The 23,682-nt window shown below is 38.7% G+C and overlaps 1 protein-coding gene across 1 annotated transcript; it reads left to right on the plus strand.

The window, feature by feature from the left end:
- The first annotated feature begins 2,378 nt into the window (after positions 1-2,378).
- Positions 2,379-15,375, plus strand: LOC118823629 (syndecan-1-like). Its single transcript, XM_036593348.1, has 5 exons — positions 2,379-2,582; positions 11,138-11,222; positions 11,543-12,198; positions 12,546-12,669; positions 13,482-15,375. Exons 1-5 carry the CDS (start codon positions 2,517-2,519, stop codon positions 13,646-13,648), a joined length of 1,098 nt encoding a protein of 365 aa, XP_036449241.1. The 5' UTR covers positions 2,379-2,516; the 3' UTR covers positions 13,649-15,375.
- The last annotated feature ends 8,307 nt before the right edge of the window (positions 15,376-23,682 follow it).

The raw sequence follows: 23,682 nt of genomic DNA on the forward strand, positions 1-23,682 counted from the left end.
ACTGTTGTACACATTTCCATATGTGCAGTTAGTCTGAGGTAGATAAATAAATGAGATGTACGTACACAGGGATAGAATACTGATATAGAAATCTTCCAGATTATATAAGATATGGATATGACATGTACAAGATGTCAATCTGTATGTGTAAGTACAGATTTGCTAGATTAAAGGTGCAGAGGATCAGAGTGAGTCTGATGAGATTTGGATGAGGTGTAGATTGTCCCTGGAGATGATGACTCAGAGGTGCAGTGACAGACAGTCAGAGGTGCAGTGACAGGCCTACAGACCGATACACCAGCACTACTGGCTGTTCAGCAGCCTGATGGCCCAGGGGGAAGAAACTGTCTCGGAACCAGCTGGTTCTGGACAAAACATTTGTGAACGCCACGGTGCTGTAGGCAATGGTGCTTACAAACCGCAGTTCAGAAAAGATAACGATGTTGCGTATAAACGTGTTCATATGCGCATGCACGAAATGAAACCAGTCCACTCCAGACAATTTATGGGTGTGATGGCACACTCCTCATAGGAGCACATCACTTTAAAACAAAACAATGATTATCTAGTCTGTCTGTCAAGGTTTAGTTACAACTCTGGACTAATGCAAAATTGAAAGCAATGAATTGACATTGACTGTTGATTAAATATTGAATTTAAAATGTTGATTAACGAGGTGTGATAATGACCGTCAAGTATTCAGCCAAGCCATAGTACAAATAGTATATTATATTTGAAAATATATAAAAGGAAATCAGGGAGCCACTTTCAATTTGCCTGATGCAGTTGATAAAATTAATAATATAATACTTCTACTTACTCTTAGACCGACACATGGAGCAAACTGTTTTAAAGGATGGAGGATTGTAGTAGGAGCATTAGGCTGTCAGGTGTGACTGTGTGGCAATTGCAAATGGTTTATATGGCTCATAGGACAGGAAGGAGGGCCCCTTTTGCAGAATTTTGCTTAGAGCCCCAGGGAGGTCAGGACTGGCTCTGACCAAACCCGTCACCATCAGATAAACAGTACTTAAAGCTTAAATATTTGAGAGAGAGGAGAAAATCAAGCTCCACTCTTACTTCAGATCTGAAATAATCCACAGGTGTTTCTGTCCATCCTTCCACTGTGAGAAGACAACTCAACACTATGAGTCTGAAAGGATTTGTAGCTGTCAAGAAGCTGCTACTGAGAAAAGGAAATAGACAAAAAAGACGAACACTTGCAAATTCTACAAAGAAGCTGCTGGTGTTCTGAGAACAGTGGACTGAGCAGCCCAGAGTCCAATTCTGTGTAATTTCTGTTAAATATATATTTTCTGCTGAAAACCTACTTAATGGCTGTTTTGATTGGGAACTAAATAAATGAAAGTGTGCTCTGCATATTTTGTATAGTTTTGAATATGAATGCCAGCCTCAAATGGTCACTATGCCCTGTGTAGCGTACTAGGTCACAACATAAGGACTTTCACCCCCAACCATTTGCACTATTTCCCCTAGATGTCCAGAAGGCAGCCATATGAGATTCAGCCCAGACCTAAGCCCAAAAGTCTCAGTGGACATCTGAACTGGACAAATTGTTCAGAAATCCGCTTTTGTTGTGAATAACCAATTGGTGCTGGTTAAAGTTTTGCGGACACTATCAAAACTGGCTGTGTGATCTTTTTTCTACTTGTCCGATAACACATAGTTCATAACATATATGAAAGATATAACTTTTATTACATACTTGGCAGGACATATTGTCACTGTTCCATGGCTCTGTGACTGAGGTTCAATTGTATTACTTGTTTATTTTACATATTTTACTTATAAATGTAAGCAGCTATGACTTAAATCTGGAAATAGTTACATAGTCATCTTATGAATTCCAGTCTGTCTGGATTTAAAAAGGTTAAAACATACAGTGGTAAGTAAAGTCTGCACTGAAAGTACTTTTTATTTAAATTTCTTTCAGATATATTTAAATATGTATGATGTTTATATGTTTATATATGGAGTTTCATTAAAAATTTCTGTACATCCACTACAGTTTTGGATATAACGTATTTGTAAAAACAACAGCAGTCTTATAATGTAAAATATGTAAAAGTTAATTTCTCATATTAAGGTGGTATTAATCATAATATAGCACTGACATTTCTTGTGTAAACTGCATTTCTAAAAACGTGTATCATGAAAAAGTGCTTGGTCTTTAAAGCTTTTTTATTTATTTATTTATTTAATAATGCGTTTTGTAATTAAACCCTTCATTTGCGCTTATACGTCAGAGTCCGAGTTGGCTTGCCTGCTAGGGGAAGTGGCCAAATTTGGTGCTTGGGCGGAGCCTGAACTCACCTTGGCCCAACCGTGGAGGAGGGCGGAGCCTCGAGTCTTTTCACCGAGTCTCTCCTTATGAGCCTCTACCGGCGGTCTTTCATACAGTTGGCGGAGCTGGACGGCTTGTTGGCGCGTGCAGTACATTTTCAGTCGTGTGAAATCAACCTGAAACGACGCCGGTCGGTTCCTGCTGCTTGAAAATGAGGATTGAGTCCATAGCTGCGCTTCTTGTTTGCCTCTGCCTGTGGATACCTGCTGCTCAGTCGGTGAGTCTGAAACACGTTCTGCCTCAGTCAGTCAGAATGGTCTGAATGATAGCGATCAGTAGCCTAGCCTGAGGTGTGTTTCTGAGAGGCGGGTGAAAAAAATTGATCTTTTTTTCTCCACAAAGAGAGCTTGAGACAGCTAAAGGATTACTGTGTGCTTGAAATAACGATTGCTATTCTATTTTTGTCCATTTTTGTACTCAGAAATGTCAGGTTTTATCATGTTTAAAATGAGAAACACAACTGGAGTACTTCAGCCGGCGTGTAATTCCAGTATCTTAGTGATGGGTATTTTTTAAATCGTAGACTAAACATGATTCGGACCCCTTTTACCCAGCGCACATGATCCAGACTGGCAGACTTGCTTAGTCTACCTAGTATGGCACAGCTTATCATCAGATCAGTTAGCAGAAGGCCCCACTCCACAAAAATCTGTGACTTTGTTCAAACTCGTTTAAACTTGTGTCACTTTTGTTTTACATAGTCTCTTATCGTCAAACGAATGCCATGTTGACCTCCCCCATAGATCTCACACACCTTCTTGTTCCTCCAGCCACTTTGCTGTGCACATGCGAGTGCCTCCGCGTCAGATATATGCGTGGGTCTGCTGAATGCTACTGTTATCATAAATCTCCATGGGAATGAGCTGAGATGCTGTTGCAGAGTGAACGTTTTGATTTGACTGATTTCCAAGTTCCTCTCCACAACTGGTGAGAGAGGAGTCACGTTTCTCACCTTGCAAACGTTCCCAAATGACTGCCAGGTCAGGAATGCTGAAGTGGAAAGTTTGTGCGGCTTGAGGCCATTTATTGATAGTTGTACTTTCAGCCAGGCCTTAATTATCCCAGAATGCAAGGCTGTTCCAGCTCTTAACTCCGAGATATAATGTCTAAACAAGCTTTTAGTTTGTGCTGACTGCACTCAGATTTGTACAAATAGCCCTGCTACATACCATCCCATCATAGTTGCAGGGGAACGTAATTATGGTACGCACATTTTTATGGGAAGAGCCAGGCACTATGTATAGATTTGGAGACCAATTTGGTTGGTTTCTTACTTCAGTTACCGTACAGCAATTCAAGAAGCCCTTATTCTGATGTCTTTGGCTAAGTCATTCTTGGCCTTTTGTCCTGCTCGCCTCTGCGTTCTGTAATTTAGTCTACAATGCAGAGGAGAAGGTATATGGTGTTCTTTACTGGGAAAAACAGGAACTAGCTTCCATCTCCTGTTTTACAGGCCATTTCCTTAAGTCTGTGTTCAGCTAGGCTTTCGTGACGTACAGTAGCTGTGCGCTGTGCGTTTTAACACCAAGTATGGTACCAGGTGCTGTCTGCCAGCAAACACACAGAAATGTAAAGGCTGAACACACCCAGTTAGTCAGTCCATTATTCCGGCCATTAGTTCCCCCCATCTGTCATGTTCTCTTTGCGTGTTTGGTTTTCTAGCCTCTCTAGTATTGGCTTTGAAAGCGACTGGGAAGGTACTGCCTTTTTAAAATGTTTTTCTAGTAGTGTTCTGATAACAAGAGAGAGCATATGAGAGATTAGATTGGTTTCTTCCACTACAGATTTTAACTAATGGCTCTTTTTCCTAGCCATTCCATAGTGCCTTGTATTGTCCAGTCCCAAATTGAACTCTTGGCCTGCATAATTAGAGCAAAAACAGAACCTGGATGGGAAAGTGAAACTAATCTGATGAATCTAAACCCACCTCCTCCTTGCTCCAACTAAATAAACCCATATTAACGAGAAATTCCAGCAAAGGCATTCAGAATGGTTTGTGGCAAAAGATGCAGTTCTAGAGAACTGTGAGTCAGAATTGTGCACAACAGTGTTGATAAGAACCAGACATCCAAAGAGTTCATTGCCACTGGCGAGTTATTGCACACAAGGTTTATGAGTGTTATTTGATGTCTGGGATATATTTTTCAGATAAAACTTGTTTTTTCATTTCCAGAAGTACCACTATTTAACCATTACTATCAACATTGCATGTAAAACGTCAGAAGACACATGTAGGTTCACTGATCATTTCAGATAGCAAATTACATCGCTGTATTTGTGTAGAAGACAATGTGACCTGGTTCTTATCGCCACCATTGTAAACAAAGTCTGTAAGGTTCTCTACAGTGTATCATTTCACATCAACACACTCTGCATGACTTGGTTTCCATCTCAGCAATTAAATTATGTAGCAGTTTTGCTATGTTATGCGTCTCTCGTGAACTTATTTCAAGATTCTATGTATGTATTTATGTACTCAACACCATATTCACACATTTTTGTCAAAAGGTGATTGAATGGCTGGCAATGTGTTGTGGATTTGCTGTGGTTGCTGTCATAACAGACTAATTGCTTTGACTACAGGCTTGTTCACATGGCTGTGTCTCACTGAGCTAATGTCTGAGAGCTTTGCTGTAAGCATGTAGGTAATTCTTAATGCAGCTTTCTCTGTGGAGGATTTTTTTTTGTTTTTGTTTTTCTGTTTATGAAGAACAACAATTAACTACCATGATGATGATCCCTGCAATATTTGCTTAAGAGCAGTTCAGGAGACCCCATCCCCAACCCCCAAGATGTGGATCTGCGTAATCCCATCTTGTTTCATTTACATAACAAATGAAGCAGTCTGATGGCACCGCTTCCTGATGAAATGTGAATGGATCACCAGAGCTGTTTTCACACTTTCTTTGGAGAGACCTATCTATCTACCTACTATTGAAGTCTTCAATTAACAGTCTTTTTTAAAGATACCTGATTGCTAATCCTGTTTATTGGGCTAATCCTCCTCTACCAGTGAATGAATGCTTCTTGGCTGCAAATGCAGGTTGTCTGAGAAATGATGTTCAAAGCAGATCATAATCTAGCAGTCGTCATAAATAGCAAATTATTTATTAACACAAGGTTGTAATATAGTTTCACAATAGTTTCATTGTATGTTCAGAAGGAAAATGAGAACATTTTATAAAGTAATTAACACCTAAACTTGTTGTATAGCTTATTTTTAAAGTCCTTGTAAATTTGATAATGTTTTAACAAAGAAGTACTTAAACTCCAAAAATAATTCTGTGAATTACACAGAGTACAATATTCTCAGTAAAGTTGGTTCATGTGTTTATTAGTTATTTGATAAAAATATTTTCCTTTTTTTAATTATTAGTAATGATGATGAATTTGTCCTGCATAAAACTGGCCACTCAGGGCCTGTTTTTATTATAATTTTTTTTACCATTGTTTTAATCCACTCCCATGAAGATCACTTGGGAACAGTCTTAGGCAATGTACTTTTCATGGTATATGCTTGTTTGAAGAAAATCCCAGCATCAGATGCAAGTCTTCAGTATGTCTCGGCCTGTTTGTCACATGACCGAAAGCATAAATTATGATTGTTGAAGCATGGCCTTTGAATGTGAGTCATCTTTACTTGCACGTCCATTGGCGGACCCGAGTCACACCCAGCTTGTTGTAAGACGTTCTCTTGGCAGCACAGTTTGCCGTTCATTGAGCCACTGGCCTAAGCTTACATGACATTTACAGGTGTGCATTACATCATGCTGCTTTCCACTTCTCTTCAGCCATTATCCTGGAACACTAGTGACACTTGACTACCTGAAAGAGTTGAGACTTGTCAGGCAGAGGTAGTTGTGGGATAGAATTGGCACACATTGGTATATACAGATGCTCCATCACTTCAATGTCTGTAAACTCCACTTGTGATTGTGTGTAAAATGCTTGATGTGAAGTAATCATCTTTTTTTGAGGCATTTCACAGGTAATTACCCCATCAACGGGTTGTTAAGTCAGATTTGGCTTTTGAATAGGGCCACGACACTCAACGCTAAGTGCGCTACTAAATGTCTGCTAAATGTCTGTGCTTGCTTGCTCACTGTTATCATCTTAGTGCTCAACCAGACTTTTTCTTTTAGCTCTGTTTTCTGTCTTTTTCTTTCTGTCTTTCTTGTTCTACCTTTCTTTCCTTTCTTCCGTCCTTTCCTTCATTCTTTCCTTCCTTCCATCCCTTGCATGCTTGCGTCTCCATTGTCTCTCTTTTTTTTTATTTCTGTCTTTCTGACGTTTTCTTTCTTTTTTCGTTCTTTTCTTTTCTTTTCTTTTCTTTTCTTTTCTGTCTTTCTTGTCAACCTGGGCAGGTGCTGAAAGCCTCCTGTCAGCGTATTCAATATAACCTCAATCCCCCTCGGATAAGACACATTCCAGAGGTGCCAGTGTTTAGGCCAGTCAATGCAGCCCTTGAACCTGAGTCTGCCGCTGTAGCAGTTTATGTGGGGATAATGAGGGGGGGATGGGAAGAAAGGGGACCTAGGAGCAAAGATATTAGACCCTGGAGATTTTTTCTCATAGGTTTTACATTGAGTGCCAATGCAAATAAGCCTATTTAGTGGCTTACTGTGAAACCTCTAAATAGCATAACATTGTTTTGAGTAGCTGAAAGGTCAAACCCTGTTCAAAGTACATTGTCATTGGCTACATAGGCATGTCCTGGTGTGGCGCATGACATCAGTGTAGCCCTTGAACTAGATACCGTTGCTTTATTGGAGTCTATGAACAAAAATCTAAGCGACACATTGATCTTTCTTAGTCTGAAATAAGGCCTCTTGTCTTTCAAATGATGGAGTTTTTTTTAATAAGCAAATGGAGAAAAGGCGGATTTAGATGTGCTAAGTGAGTAAAGGGGCCAGACTTGGTGAGAAACACAGTGTTCCAACATAAACCGGTAGGGACTCCCTCTGAGGCCTTGCCTGCAAAAGACCAGTGTTTATAGAGGCTCTGTCATGGCCATAGAGTGGGGATTAAAGTGATGCTGAGCGTACCAAGCAGAGAAAGATAACGTCTTCCTGTCAGACTTGTTGGCTGAAGGCTTCCAGACGCAGCCAGAGTCACACTGTGATCGTCAGCAAAGAGCGTTTAATTTTGAATTAGGCCCAAAGGAATATTTCTTGCGAAGATTTGAATATGTATTTCCGTACCAGACAAAGTGCTTTGTTTGTGTACAGTCAGTGCATTTTCCTTTGTATTTCCAGAGCGGGTCATTGACCTCGACTGTGTATGGGAGGAAGTTGATACTTCCTTATCTTTTGGAATGCCAACATGTATGCCGTTATTCTTCAAACAACTCTTCAGCGCTGCTGTTTCACTGTTCATTGTGTTTGTATATTCCACTATGTTTCAGTGTTTTGGGTTTAATTCATGAGAACCATGTGTTTAGTAGCTTGGCAGAACGTTAAGTCTCTTCTGACTTTAGTGATCTCAGGAAATCAGTAGATTGTGTGAAATGTCAACCTCCTTTCTCTTCCCTCAAAAAGCCCCTAGCTTAACCCAGGGAAGAGAGGGGCTGTGTGAGTGTGGAGGTGGGATATCACACGTATGTGAGTGTTCAGTGGCCTTCACTTGCACTGGGCTATTTATACGCTGCCTTATGCTCTCAGCAGTTCTTCTACAGCGTAAACCTCCGTAAACAAGTGAATTACCACGGTCATTTACTGTAGTTCAGCTGAGTGGTGTCAGATATCCGTGCTTTTGAGGGGCCATTGTGTTGCTATGAAGACCCTGGATTACTTTTCAGAATAGAAAGTCTGGGAGTAAATATTATGTAGGTAAATAACTTGCCCTGAAAGGAGTGGATCTCAGCGTTAATGAAAATTTAGTGATGAATTGAGCCGTTTAGAAATCAAATGGCAATTGTAATGGGCCTCTTTTCTGTCATTGTAATGGAAAAGGTTGTCTGTGCATGCACACAAATGCCTGTCTGGTTCTCAGCTTTGCAGTGTGCTATATATGTGCCTATACCACACTGGCTCTCTGTAAATACAGCATTGGGAAAACATGCCATGCCAAATGGCCTCAACTGAAAAAAGTATGTTAAGGATAGTTACAACTGCACCTCCTTCTAATCATAGGACAGCAGCACAGTGTGATTTTGGAATGAGAGGCCCAGGGATTGAAAAAGATTCAACTACAACCGCTCACAATATGGCAGATCAGTCCAATAATTTCTCAGAGTTTCTGTACAATTCAGTTGTTGAGATACCAGCAAAGTCATTCAGAGTGTTTTGCTGACAGATGCACCATTTGAGTACTTACATGTGGTCTTCAGATTCTTCATATGTAATGTTAAGGATTGTAAAATAATAGTAATTCTGGAGATAAAAGTTTTAGTATCCAAAGACTTTGCCTTACAACACACAGCGTATTCCTGTCCACCATAAATATATTTCTAAAAATAAATTGTAGGCCAAACCTAATCTTAAAACTCTTGTAAATGTCTTATGTATCCGGCAGCATAATCATAATCATTTCATATGATATAAATAACTTGAGGTAGCTTTTAGATGCTTTAAACTCTTCAGACAGATGATTCCTATCACCACCTCTGAGAACAGTTCTCACATTCCATCTTAATGATTTATGCAGAGATTTAGAAAAATCAGTGGCATTCCCCTTTAATTGTGCCATGAGGGTACTGATTGTCTGTACAGCTGATGGCTCTGGACTGCACCTGTTAGCTGACAAAAGTAGTTTTCGATGAAACTTGGAAGTTGATTGGTGGTGGGTTGCCTCAGAACAGAATGAAACAGAGCTTTAGGATTTCTTTTTATATTTTTCTTTTTTCACCTTGTTGGAGGAGCCAAGCCATCTAAAGCTCTAATCACTTTTTTCCAGCTGTAATATGATCCTGCGCCGCTGTGCTCCATTGTGATTGGCTATTGAGCTGAAGCATTGTGAAAAGTGATAGCTTGCCCTGTTGAGGCCAGTGGCTGCTACCATGAGGCCTGCTCAAGCTCAGCCCTGCTGTTACTGCTAAACAACTAATACAGTTAAATGATTCAACTCAAGCAACTCTTTACACATCCTTCATGTTTAGAGGCTTGATTTTCAATAGAAATAATGATAGCGATGTTGCTGTTTCTTTGTCACTTGAACTGTGAGTACTGTATTTGGTGTCCTCACTGCAGATATTATTTTTCATTAAAAGCTAGCTTAACAGTGATTATAGTTTTCTTACTTAAATCATCAAATACTTTCATGATAACATCATTTTGCACTGATGCTCTCTCTCTTCACTGGAATTTAAACTTCCTTGTTGGCTTGCTGCAGTGTTTTGTGTGTTGACTGCCTCTCACCGTCAGTTAAAGCTGCTGAACAGCTTCCTTGTTTGAGAAAGTATGAGGTGACACTTTGAAGTTTTAACTAATTAATCACCCTTATCTTGCTCAGCAAGACAGTTTCCTTCAGGTCATGTAATTTAAGGGATATTAATAAGAGATTTAACAGAATTCTTTATTTCTAAATAGCCCAAAAGTAGCATATTCTTTAGTGTTGTGTGTGTGTGTGTGTGTGTGTGTGTGTGTGTGTGTGTGTGTGTGTATTTTCTTCCTGAGAATAAAAATTAAAAATATTCTCATTAGTGAGGTGACTTGAACAACTGCTGCTAGAACACTTTAGATAGACTGGCTCCATGGAGTCCCTTCACAAGCTCATATTCAGAAATAGGGCTGAGGGGTCACAGGGCAATGAGTCATAAAGTCACAGGGCAGGGGACTCTGTGGACTGCATGGACAGAGGACTTGGGCCATTCACTCCATTTAATGAATCTTGTGATCTGTATTGCTCAAGAGGTTTGTGTACCAGAAATTGCATGAGCTATTTTTTTAATGCCACTGTCTGAAGGATTTTTTTTTTAATGAAAATGTTTAACACTTCAAGAAGTTTGTCAGTATAGGCTATGAAAACAGAAAGTGCTGGTAATATTTTACATATGTAGAGACAACTTTTTTTCCTTTCAGCTCCAACAAATAAATTGATTGATACCTGAAAAGTTGCAAAAACCTACAGTTTTTTTCCATCTGGAAAGATATTGCATTTATGCATAAATTTATCATTATGTGACAGATTTCCCTCACATACCCCTTACAACAAACACCAGCAGCATGGTGGAGAGGTAGTTGGACTGAGAAGGAGATGGGAAAGCTGAAGTCTTTGTAAATGTAAAGTGCTCAAACAGCTCTATATGGCAAAGAAACATGATCTCTCGTGTAACAGTTCCCACGGGAAAGTAATATGATGTAAAACAATATATGAGTAGGTAATGGGGGAGTCGGGGAAAGCTACACAAGTTACGACAAACAGGAAATTATGTTTCTGAGATAAGATTTCAGTGTGATGAAAATATGTCAAACAACTTTTTTCCCCAGTAAATGATATCATTACAGAAAGCACTTTTATTATAAGAAGTTATGTTCATGGAAACAAAATCACATTAAAGCATTTTCATTTTATCACTGGCAGTTTTCACAGAAAGCCAATGGAAAACATAGCTGTTCATGGTAAAAGGTCACATGATTACATGAAAAAGCTTATTCTATAACATTATATGGGTTCCTAAAACTAAAACTGATCAATAGCTTCTAAATTAATGATAAACACAAACAAATCTAATCCTCCATTGGACAACTAGCTCAATCTAGATTGACTTATAGAACTAGAACACATACAATATGTTACCAGTGACAATTAGAATGTGTTCTTCTCTCTTGGCAGTACTCTTCCTCTGCTACTCCACCTGAGGATGAGGACACATCAGGAGATGATTGGGAGCTCTCTGGGTCAGGCTCAGAAGATGAAGGTACAAAAATCTCTCTACTGTTATGCTGTGTTAATGAGTTCATGACTAAAGAAGTAGCTAGCCTACACTATTGCTGCACCGTGTTGTGTGGACACAGTGAAATGGCTGGATGCTTGAAAATAATAATGATGTCAAGGTGGAGTTTAGTCAAGACTGTTTCATACATAAGCCTTGTCTGAAGTGACCAGGCTCATCTTAACCAGTGATCTAAGACACCGCAAAATCACATTTCTTTTTTTAATTATATGAAATAATGTCATAGTGTTAGATTGTTGTGGTTGCTTATGTTTTATTTAACTTCATGATCTTTCCATTTTCAGGTTCTGAAATTCCCGAAGACTTAATTCCCACTAAGGTGTCAACAGTAGCAATCACAAATACAACAAAAATAGCCTGGGTCACAGATGCTCCGGTTAAAGTTCCAGAACAGACAGTCACCCAACTGTCCTCAAAAGTCATCCCCCTTGCTGATGTTGAAACAGCAGGCCCCACCACCAAGGCTCCTCTGCTGCACACCACCAAAATACCAGAGACTTCGCCGTCTCCAACCTCTGTTGAGTCACTTATCCATATTAAAGAAGTATCTGGCGATGAAACCACAACAATCCATCATGTAGACTTAGACATTACCACCCTTCCAGATGAGAAGCTGCCTGTGGTGCCTGTAACTACAGAACGTTCTACTATTACTACTCCCCCTGTTGACGTTAAGGAAGAAACTACAGTGCATGTTGTGCTGGATAAGGAGGAAGATGGAACTATAGATCCAGTTGTAGTTGCTGACCAATCAACTGATGCTCCTGACATGGAGACCACACCATTGCCTCTGACCACAATGTCAGCTAAAGAGGTAGCTGATCCTGAAGCTTCAGGTGATATTGTGAAGTCTACAACAATTCAGGCCACTGTTGACGACGGCTTTATTGAGAAAAACATGATTCCAGACGTGAACCGTGGGACTGACACACAAATCCCGGTAAGAGGACACTCTTGGCTTTGGCGCTATCAGTACTGAGCTTAAAATATATGAAGGTTACAACTCATACATGTGTTCTGTGAAATTATTACTCATTTAAAAACAGGAATGATGAGGTTCAAATAGGTTTTAATGGCTCATGTTCAGACATCCTTAAGAATCATTAAAAAAAAACTTGGTGCCCTTTTTCTATTATATTGTCGCTATATGCATGTGACTCATGGCACATATAGACAGAGTTACTTGCATTTTCTTTTGTATAGTTATAGGATTCCCATAAAAACAAATGTCACTTTTTATTAATGTTTAGACACCATCTTTCCTTACACTTGCTTTTCTTTGAACAGGACGATAGTGACTTTGATTTTGGAAATGAGATCAGACCTGGTTCACGAGCAAATCTCCCTGAGTCTTCTCTGGGTGCCTCATCTGATGGTGGGAGTTTACTGGAGAGAACGGAGGTCCTGGCAGGTATGTATTGCTTAAGACCTGTATCATTCCAGGGCAATTACAGTTTGGTTTTTGCCCCCCAGCAAAACATGTACTGCATGTCTTTTAGCACTCATAATGCATGAGTCAGTTCATTTGCTCTCTAGACATTTATTGCTGTTTTGTAGCTCTCTTAAAGGGGAGATCTTTTGTTAAGACATAAACAAAGTCATTCAGAGTGCTTTGATGTAAAATTGTAGAGTAACTTGCCGAGTCAGAATTGATAGGAAGCAGACATCTGAAGTTGTATTCCTCTAAAAGCTACCTCACAGAAAACAATCACTTGAAATGGTTACCAATTATTTTTAAATCATTCCATGAAAGTTTTGAGAGAATGAATTCGTTGAAAACATGTTTTGAAAAAGCATTTACAGTACATGCAGGGCATTGTAAGGCTAACCATTACCAAAAGAAGACATATCACAATTTTATCATTATCCACATTACATATAAAAACTTGAGTTCACTGATAATTTACATAGCAAATAAAACGGCTACACTTGCATCGAGAATGCAATGGTCCCAATAACTGCTACTGTAAAAGTCAGTACTTTAAGTCCTTTACAATTAACCCTTTCACATCAAATCACTCTCAATAACTAGCTTATGCTGAATTCCCTTTTTAGAAAATCTTATCTCGAGTTTTTTTCATAGTTGCTTTTTTTTAATGTTACACAAACTGATTTGTTGTTAATTTTCTTGCATTGTGTATAAAATCCTTAACCTCCAGCAGAAATAATTTGTAATAAACTAAAATAATAATAAACTTCTGATTTCCCGTCTTATCTTCACAGGTGTCATCGCAGGTGGCTTGGTTGGCCTGGCTTTTGCCATCATGCTCGTGGCTCTTATGGTCTACCGCATGAAGAAGAAGGATGAGGGTAGCTATTCGCTGGATGAACACAAACACCCTAACGGAGGCTACCAGAAGCCAGTGGCACAGGAGGAGTTCCTGGCATAAAGACTGTTAAACACACTGTCTCATCTCTTGTTCTATGCTTGACTGCCACTTAAAACTTCCTCACTCACCAGATTCCATTTGCTTGGTGACACTTTGTTTTAAATCCATGCTGGATGTGCAACGTAGATCGGATTTGTTTTGAAGTGCTCGAATTGGTTGACGGATCTTCAGGAAAGGTTCACTTTTGTTTTGTATGGGTTTCTTTTTTGTTTTGGATCCTCACACTGTGGACTGAGAGTATCCTCAAGAGCCCCCACCCCCTTATGAGTGAGAAACTGTGGGAAACTGCCTTATTTTCTTAGGGTTTCTCTGCCAATGTTGGGGGAAACCCCAGTAAATGTGAACTGGCTTCTCATTTCCAATGTGCCTTATTTCCTATTACAGGGAACTGAAGTACACTGTGCAGTAGCAAGAGCAACGGCCATGCATCCCTCACCTACTCAACCTGTTTGTTGCCTTGGTAACCGATTGTTGCCATAGGGACGGAGAAAATGGCATGCACTTTTTTCACATGCAAACATCACAATTCTGAATTACAATCATGAGTCACTTTCTTTGCTTAGAACATAATCAATTTTTTTGTTTGCCCTGGGCTCGCTTGCTGAATTTTTTTTTTTTTTTTTTCTTTCCCCTCCATGTGGTGTTCTTCCATTGTAGATCAGAAATTGCATGTGTGAATGAAGAGTTGCCTGGTTTACCAGGGGCGTAATCCCACTCACACCCCCCACTTTGTTGATTTATATTTAGCTTAAAGATGGCCTGTCTGTGTGACAATGCAAATTAGTGTTCAAAAATTGAGTTATGGTTGTTAATCTGGCATGATGCACATATTACATTAAATTGTTCTATTTCTAAGGATATTTTGATATTTGCTATCCCCGGAATTATCTCAGAATACACTGTAGACAATCATTTCTCATAAATGACAGATGTACAGTCACAGTTGCTTCTCCAGCTCTTTTTATGTACAGTATTGGATACCACAGGACCAAATCTCTGGTTAAAAAGCCTTACTGAGATAGCAGATGGCTACTGTATATTAATAGGTCAAGTGAGGCCTATTTGTGTAAGTGTGTACATGTTTCTTTGGTTGCTTTGTCTGTTTTAGTTATTACTGGTATGAAAGGACAGCTTGGCTAAAATGAGCTTTGCCAATAGATTTTTGTTTTGTTTTGTTTTTTGTTTTTGTTTTTGTTTTTTTTTGGCTTTTTCTCCCCCAAAAATGTCCGCTGTGTTTACTAGGAAAGGCCATGATGTGTAATACCCAAAGACTGATCCCCACATACCAAGCTGAGCGCATTAAATATGATTTCCGTACAGAGGTCGTTCAATTGGGAAATTTGTGGATTTTTTTTTAAGCTGTTTTTGTGTGTTGTAAATGCTAATCTCTCACTTCTCCTACATTTCTTTCATTTCATGTTGATACCTTTACAAATGGAGAGATGTTTTGACTCTTTAGGTGCCTTAAATCGGGCCTCAAGTTAGCTCAACCATGTGGCCGCAGAATTTTGGAGGAGAAAGTGGCAAAGGCACGTGTAAGTAAGCCCACATCAGATTAAACTTGGACTATGTGTCTTTGCGGAATGGCCAAGCTTTGGAGCTGCCTTTTTGTTTAGCTGCTGTGCAAAAGAAAATCAGACCTACTCACATCGTTGTTTGTACAAATCTCTCTATTTATTATGCGCCGTTGTTTTTCTATGTTCAATAAAAGGTATCCCTTTTTTCACCATTGTGTAACTTTTCCAGTCTTTTGCAGTTGAACAAGTAAATCAGGTCATCTTTGGTGAAATGTGAAAACGCTTATGAGTGGAGGCTTGTAACTTTCTTTCTGGAAGTCTTTGTATTAACATTGTATTATGTTGCACTACTTTTTGCTGTGCCAATATTTAGTTACCGAGCCATTCATTTCAACATAGATAAGCCATGTTAAGGTCTGTTTTTTACATGCTGACCTACTTCGTGTTTGGCTGAATGCTGTTCGGAAATCATGCCAGTGAGAGATCAAAACGTAAACAGAAGTATCTATGTTAGTTTATCCCTTATATCCAACACATTGATCACTGTTGGGTGATAACTTCAAAACACCTGTAGCAAGAAAGGTGAAACAGAACAAGAAGTAACACTTCCTTAATTCACTGGGTGTATATAAGGTGGTGGTGCATTAACGGTGATGTTTGCTAACTGAACAGTGTTCATAGCAACGAGATAACAGAGCAGTTGTTTATCAGAATGGTGACATTGATGTAATAAACAGTGAATATTGCCACTTGGCAGGTTTTACTTTCACTGAAGCAAATCCAAAAGCCAACCTGGAAGAGGCTGAGTCATAACGCTACTCTACCTCAGGCCATCCACGGTGAGCTCGTTAAATAAAAGGGTAGGGTCATATATGAATGACTCATTTACCTCTCATTCAGTTGACTCAAATGACTGTTGGTGCTGACTACAAGCTATAACTTGTGCATAAAGGCCAGAAGTGGGAGTTATGACAAAAGAGCTGAGGACAGCTGTAAGAAATCTGTTCTCTATTGAAAACGTGAAATTGCAAGTACGTCAGTAGCTTTAAGTGTGGAATATTTACGTAATTGATTCTGTTTTGCATAAACTAATAAATACTCAAAACAGTACTGGTCACATTTTTAAAGGGCGCAGTAATGTTTACTCTCTATGATTGGAATAATGTCACTAGATATACGATTACACGAAACAGGAAAGTCAAAGGAAAATAAGTAGGAATAAAAAGGAATTTCTAAAACCAAAAAATTATTAAAAGATACAAAGAAAATGGGACTTATAACAATCACCCAAGACCTGATAGACCACCAAAATTGTCATCGTCAGATAATCAATACTTTGCGAGTTTAGACCGTGCCTTCATCATATGGTGGTAGTAGGGAGGGAAGAGAACTTTGAGAACTTGGGCTGGAGTTCTTGGTGGCTTCTGCCTGGAGCTAGAAGGCCAGACCCCTCCTTTTTAAGTCTGGACTGAGGAACAGGGAGGAGAAGGGGTGGTGGTTGTGGGATTGTGAAAGCTTTGTCACAAGAAACGGATGATTGGGATGGAAATTAATAGGGCATAGATTGGAAGGAGGAGTGGTTTCACGCCTGGTCCTCCTCCCAAATTTCAGTTATTTCATAACTCCATTTAAAGCTTTTGTCCCTCAGAGGGACGAGAAAATCAAGCTCCACTCCTGCTTAAGATGTAAAAAAACTCCACAGGTGTTTCTGTCCATCCTTCCACTGTGAGAAGACAACTCAACACGATAAGTCTGACAAGAAACGCTTACCAAGAAAAGGAATGGTAGAAAAGAAAGAATAAAACTTGTAAATCTAACAAAGAGCAGAAGGTGAGAAGCAGAAAACACAACCAACTTCTAAGACGTAACTTTGGAGATGTAAAACAATATCCCTGTGGGTTTCTTTGAAAACTGAAAGCAAGTCTTTAAATGAAGAATAGGCTCTGAAATTTTCAAATCTGTTTTGTCCAGACCACTTGAAGCCACTTGGGTGTATTTATCTCTCTCAAGGACAGTGGTAAGGGGAAAGCCACTACCCAAAGCCCACTGCTAGTATATTGATATTTCCTGATGCCCCATGAAAATTTAAACCAGGAACTTGAGCCATTATCCACTACGCCATTGTGTTGTGATGTGCTACCCTCAGCGGGGCTATCTGAAGGACGTGAAGGGGCTTGACACTCCATTCTAAGAGTTGAAAAGGTGTGTGATTCAAAGGGTTCCTCGAGCATGTCAAGACTAGCCCCAGAATCCTGAGGAGGCCAATCCCTCCTTCTCAATTGTTCAGCTATGTCTCATCGGAGTGTGACTAATTTAGCCTCGGGCACTGCTAGCCTGTGGGCCACTGCTTAGAGAGGAGAAAAGCCAAGCAGAGAGAGAGAGAGAGCAAGAAAGAGAAAAAGAGAGTGAGGGCTTGCACAAAGACCCCACACACACTGCAAAAAAAGCCCACCATGTTGGAGGACGCTGGGGAGGGGGAAAGCGTCAGAAGAGGAAGTGCATATTGTTCAAAGCTGTGGATGACTTTCATGTCTACAGCGAGGTATTTCTTCTGACAATCGCTCAGCCATCTATCAGATGACAGCTGGGCTGCAGTGTGCACAAACACAGGATAAACATCCTATTATCTACAGAACTCCCCACTCCTCTGGCTCCTGATAGACTCCATATGGTGCAGGAGTGGCCAGAGAGAGAGAGAGAGAGAGAGAGGGAGAGAGACAGAGACAAAGTACTTGCCTCTTATCATTTGTGTGGGCGCTTGACCATTTATTTCTTTCAGTAATACTAAACATTTAGTGTCACAGTCAAAAGCTGTGAACTGTGTATTATTTTGATATGTATGTAAAACATTCACATAAAATGTAAAAGAATGCTCTTCAGTTGCTTGTGAAGCTCCAGTTGTTTCCAAATAGGCAAGAGTCACAGTTACTGACTTTCTTACCAAACGTGTCAACCGGTGCGTCACTTTGGTTTATCAGTCTACTCAGGATTTAGCAGGAACTTCAGTGTTTGCGAAGAAGCAGTTTGTTGAGTTTTCGCTCGAAAGTCCATCTAACAAGCTTGTTTACCGCATTCAGTACACAGTTAATAGACAAGCATTTATATATATATATATATATATATATATATATATACATATATATATATATATATATATATATATATATATATATATGTATATATTTTTTGTTGTTTGTTTTGTTTGGTTTTTTTTGGTTTTTTTTTTGATGAGTCATCAGCAGCCGATAACATCTCACCTCTTATGAAAGTTCTTCAAGCCTGTTGGAGAAGTACTGCACCTGCACTATTTATATTTGTTTAGGGAACAATATTTGTTGTCATATGCGTCTAAGCACAAGGCTGTAGATCAATATGTCTTTAAGATTATAAAAACATACACACATTTGACTGGTAATGTTATTCTTTTACATTTATTATTCTTTTTATTTATTTTATTTTCATCAACTTCCACTTTTTAGTTACTGTTGAGTTATTTTTTCACATTTTCTACTTTTTTTTAACAATTATTTCTTTTACTTTGATCTGTTTTTATTCTTGCAATTTTAATCGTTTACTCTGATTTGATTTGATCCCTTACTATTAAATTTACTATGATTATGTTAATTGTTTAAGAATTGATATAGTTTTACAATCAACTTTTTTGAATCCCTGATTCCTGTATTGGTTCTGCTACGCTGTAAATGAGGGTCATCCTCAATGTACTCTAAGTTTAAATAAAGTTTGATTGACATGTAAGCATTCAAATGATTTTACAAGTTGTAATGTAATGCATTCATTTTTTAAAGGAACAGCTTTCTATTTTCTCACTGTTTTCATACTGCAACCCCATAGACAAAGCAGGAAACGGTCCAGGCTGAATACCATTTTGTACTGCTGACAGTAACTGACTCTGCTAAACTACAGACTGGAGGCGAATTTACTGATTAATTGTTTCCTCAATTTTATTTGAGTAATTAACATATTATTCACAGTCGTCTTGCTTATGTCTGTCTTGGAACATCAGTGAAAGGTATACGCCCCTTCACCTTCTCATGCTTAGCTTGCTGCTGGACATGGGAAAGCAGTGACCCTCTCCACACACGTCTGTCGCATTGGCCCAAATAGTCCCAACACAGCAGGGGCTTTCCCTAATGAGTGGCTTGTGTACTCTGGTTGTCACATTAAATCGTAAAGCAGACTTTTAGCCCCTTTTTATGACTTCCTCTTCATCCCATCTAGTGTTCATGCAGACACGCCTCATGCGCCACCATCCACTGTCCACCTCCAGCAGTGAAATGAAGAAAAACTGTGTACAATGTGAGTGTAAAGCGTCAGCGTGGTTGGTTTGTTTACATGCAGTACACAACTGCATGAGCGCTTGTGTGTCTGAGTGTTTATGTGGGACTGTGTACGAGACCAGAGCGCTTTCCTGTCAGCGTGTGTGTGGGGGTGGTTTTGTGTATAGTTTGTGCAGATCCTGAGTCTGGGTCGTCTGTGAATCAGTGTGGTCATTTGATGATTCATTTCTGATAGTGGTGGGCAGTGGGTGGCTGCAGAGCCATTCTCATGTTCATGAAACATCATCAATTAAGGCTTCATAAAATCATATGACATTTTATGTGAAAACATAAAATCGTTTTCAATAGCATGAAATAAATCATTTTGTTGCAGGTTTAAAATGATTCTAGTACGATGCTAAATTTCCATAGGTTTCAAACCACATGAGGGAAGCTATAAATTATAATATAGGTATAATAATAATAATATTATGATGAGATGAGAATAATAGATTCAGCTGTATAACATAGTGGTGTTCAAAAGTCTGAGACTGGATTGAAAATCTGGGATTTTTTTCTTCACTTAAATCAGGAAATTAACAACAGAAAGTTTACAATTACAAATAATACTAATAAATATTCAAGATCCTTGATGACCTGGTAGGTCACTACCAGGTCACTAGTTTCTACACACTTAAAAAATAGGGGACTTCAGACCAAAAACCAAAAACATGGTTCTGTATAGAACCATGAACACTCAAAGAGCCCTTTGCATGACTAAAGGGTTCTTTGCTGCATGAAATTGTTTTTTAGATTGATGGAGAATGTACTATAGATGGCTCTACATAGAACCTCTTTGAAAAGGGTTCTATATAGCATCAAAAAGGGCTTTGCTATTGTTATGATGTTAGGCTTGTAACCATAGAAGAACGCTTTTCATAAAAAAGGTTCTGTATGGGACCATATACAACACATTCTCCATCAATCTAAAGAACCATTTCATGATGCAAAGAACACTTTAGTCATGTAAAGGGCTCTTTGAGTTCATGTTCATGATTCTGTATAGAACCATTTTCTTTGCTAAAGAACCCTTGAAAAACCATCTTTTTCAAGTGTGTAGTTTAAGCAATTTTGTGACGCAATTCAACAAATGATAAAATCTGACAAATGTTTCAAAACATCTGCATAATGACATGTAAATATCTGCATAATACTGTAAACAGGAACTTGAGGTTGAGATTTCTGTGAAGATGTGGTTGAGATGTGACTGGAACCCAAGGTTTAGATGTCTACAAATATGAATCTAGCCAATTTATTTACTGTCCAAAACAACCAGTGAACCTACACGTCATGTTGTAATGTAGATGGTGGGTAAATAGTGTTAAATCTGAACACAATGACTTTTCCTTAGGGACTTTTTTTGCCACACAATGCCTTGCATTTATCTTTCCACCATAAAATGATTTTTATCCTTTTCTCAAAACCATCAGAAAACAATGTCTCAAGCATCAGGCAGTGTATTCATAAACCTGTCATGTAACAACTGTCTGTGAGGGAGCTTTTAGAGGCATTAAACTGTTCAGACGTCTGGTTTCTATCACCACTGCTGTGAGCAGTTCTGTGACTCGGTAAGTTTCTCTAGAGTGGAGCAGTTCACATCAGATCAATCTGAATTTCTTAACACCTTAACCATTTAAAATTTAGAGAAATCAGTTGAATTCCCCTTTAGGGCCTTTGTACAAAAATGATGTTATCTCATCCATTGAAGCTTGTGGTCAGGATTTGATCTGTTCATCAGAGGCTTTTCTGGAATTCTGAAATTCATGTAAATATTCCAAAAATCCTACTTTTTTGGACTCTACTGTATATATAAAAATAATATCCCAAATGCGTCACATTCAACAAGCCATGATCAAATAGTTATTCATAGTAATTCTGTGACAAGAAATGACTATGAACAGACAGTGGTGGTTTATTATTTAATAGCATTTAATTTGTCATAACTTCTCGTTGCTGCCAAAATACTTTTGAATTGTGAATAGACCTTTTTGTGGTTTACATTTGGGGTCTAGTCTAAAACAACTAAATTTATACTGCAAAGCTGGTAATTGAAACACTTAGTAGCACTTGCTCATATGCTGAGTGATTCCACACTTGTAAATGTTACATCGCATCCAAACTAAGCTGCAAAAACAGCTTGTTTTGAAGTATTTTTTTAGTGATGTCACAAAAAGCAGTGCATTGCTGATTATATACATCTGCCCATTCAGCAGTTTAGCTCCGCCCCTTCATGGAAGTTATAAAGATTGTTACAACCTTGTGAATGAGGCACAATACAATACAGAGCTGTTAGTCAGAAAAAAAACGTCCTTTAATTATATCAGTCTTAAAGGCACAGTAGTAAAAACAGTCTGGTTTATTTAATAATAATGAGAGATTGGAAAATGGTTGTGTAAAAATGAACTGTTTTCAGTACATAAGCCCACAAAAACATCATAAGTGGATCTCAGGAAAAAAAAAAAATGTAGAATGTAACTCTTTTAAACAGCCTTTTCCCTGAAAGTTAACTATTCAATGAGCCACACTGATAACATCTCCTGTATACATTTTGTAGTTATTTTTTCATACTTAAATGCCTTTGCTAAAAGCTCTTCTGGTCAGACAGGAGTACTTGAGGAACAGAAACAACAGAAGGAGGATAAACATGACAATGATTACTTGATAATGTCACATTTTAAATAGTAATGTACAATTTGTTTCACTCAGTTCCAGAGTGAAGCTGCATTAATTTTAGAGGACTGAGAAACTTGGCATCTGGAATGCTTGAGAAAGTAGGTGAACAGTAAAGGTATCACCCGTAGCCTATGGTGCTTTGCATAACTGTGACAAACGGCAAACGCTATGGTATTCAACCATTTCATGGAATGTCACGCTCTCCCTTCTGTGATGCAACAGTGTCTATCTGTCATGCTTTGTGTCATTTAAGTTCACATAAAATCAGCATGTATGGATGTTTGGTGCTAATTTACTGAGTCTGTATCTAGAACAAAATGCTGAGTGCAGATTGATACACTTCACACATCTTTTAATGAAATTAACTTTATTTAAACTTAAAAGAGTGTTTTCTGAAAAACACTCATGTAAACAATTCTCCATTTACCCCAGATGAAGTTGATTAGCCAAGACCTGTTTGGTGTCCAAATTGCTTTTTCAGTTTTAAACAGGAGCCATAAGGCTAACACTTCAAACAGACACTGGAAGTCAATAGTCACCCAAATCTTTTCAGTAAAAAGCCAACTTCTTATAATGCATTCAAACTGTATACAGGTTTTGATTAAATTGTCAATTTGCTTTTAGACACAGTATAACTGTGAACTATAAAAATGAACGAAACCTTAGGGTGTATCTGACCGCATGTCATGCAGGCATACAGATGCTGTGGATTATGTTCACGATTTCTATTATTTCTTTTCAGAAATAACTTTTTTAAAATCTTGATTTTAACTGATAATATATGTTTGTAAATAGAAATGTGAGGAATTGTGAATCTAATCTAGCATCCATATGACCACGTGATGATCATGGACATGAAGGGAAGCCAAACTCTGCGGAGTAGGCAGAATTCAGTACAACACTGATGTCTAAAATGCCTGACCGCAGCATTTGGCTACATGTTGAAGTTCAGTAAGTCAAAATGTGCTCCTTAAGGAAGACCTGGATGCAGTTTGAGTGGGTTGAGAGAAGTTTTGGGGATGTATTTACAGAAAAGATTTTGGTGACTATTAACTTCTAGTGTTTGTTAGCAACATATTTGGACACAAAACATGTCTTGGCTGATTGACTATATCTGAGGTAAGTGGAAAATTGGTGCCAAGCCATTCCTTTTTTTCTAGTAGGGTTTTAACTCACAATGCCAAAGGAGGTTCAGTGCCAAGGCTGGTTCCGTATGACATCCTTATTAGCGCTCTTTTTAACACTACAGCCCTCATGTTTTGGCTTTCTATCAAAACGATACTAATCTAATTATTTTCTCCTGATTGACTCTCAATACAGAATCCAGCCAAGCCTAGCTCAACTAAATGCTAAACTCATAGATGTCACGTTTTGTATACGCAAGGAGCTAATCCCACTAAAAAACTCTCTCACAAAAGCAGAGCGACCAAGAATGGGCTTGCCCTAGCAACGCCTGCCAACCAGAGACATCCAAACCTCATCAGCCTATTGCTTGAGGCCACCCTGA

The sequence above is a fragment of the Colossoma macropomum genome, unplaced genomic scaffold (genome assembly GCF_904425465.1).
Source record: "Colossoma macropomum unplaced genomic scaffold, Colossoma_macropomum, whole genome shotgun sequence".
NCBI lineage: Eukaryota > Metazoa > Chordata > Actinopteri > Characiformes > Serrasalmidae > Colossoma > Colossoma macropomum.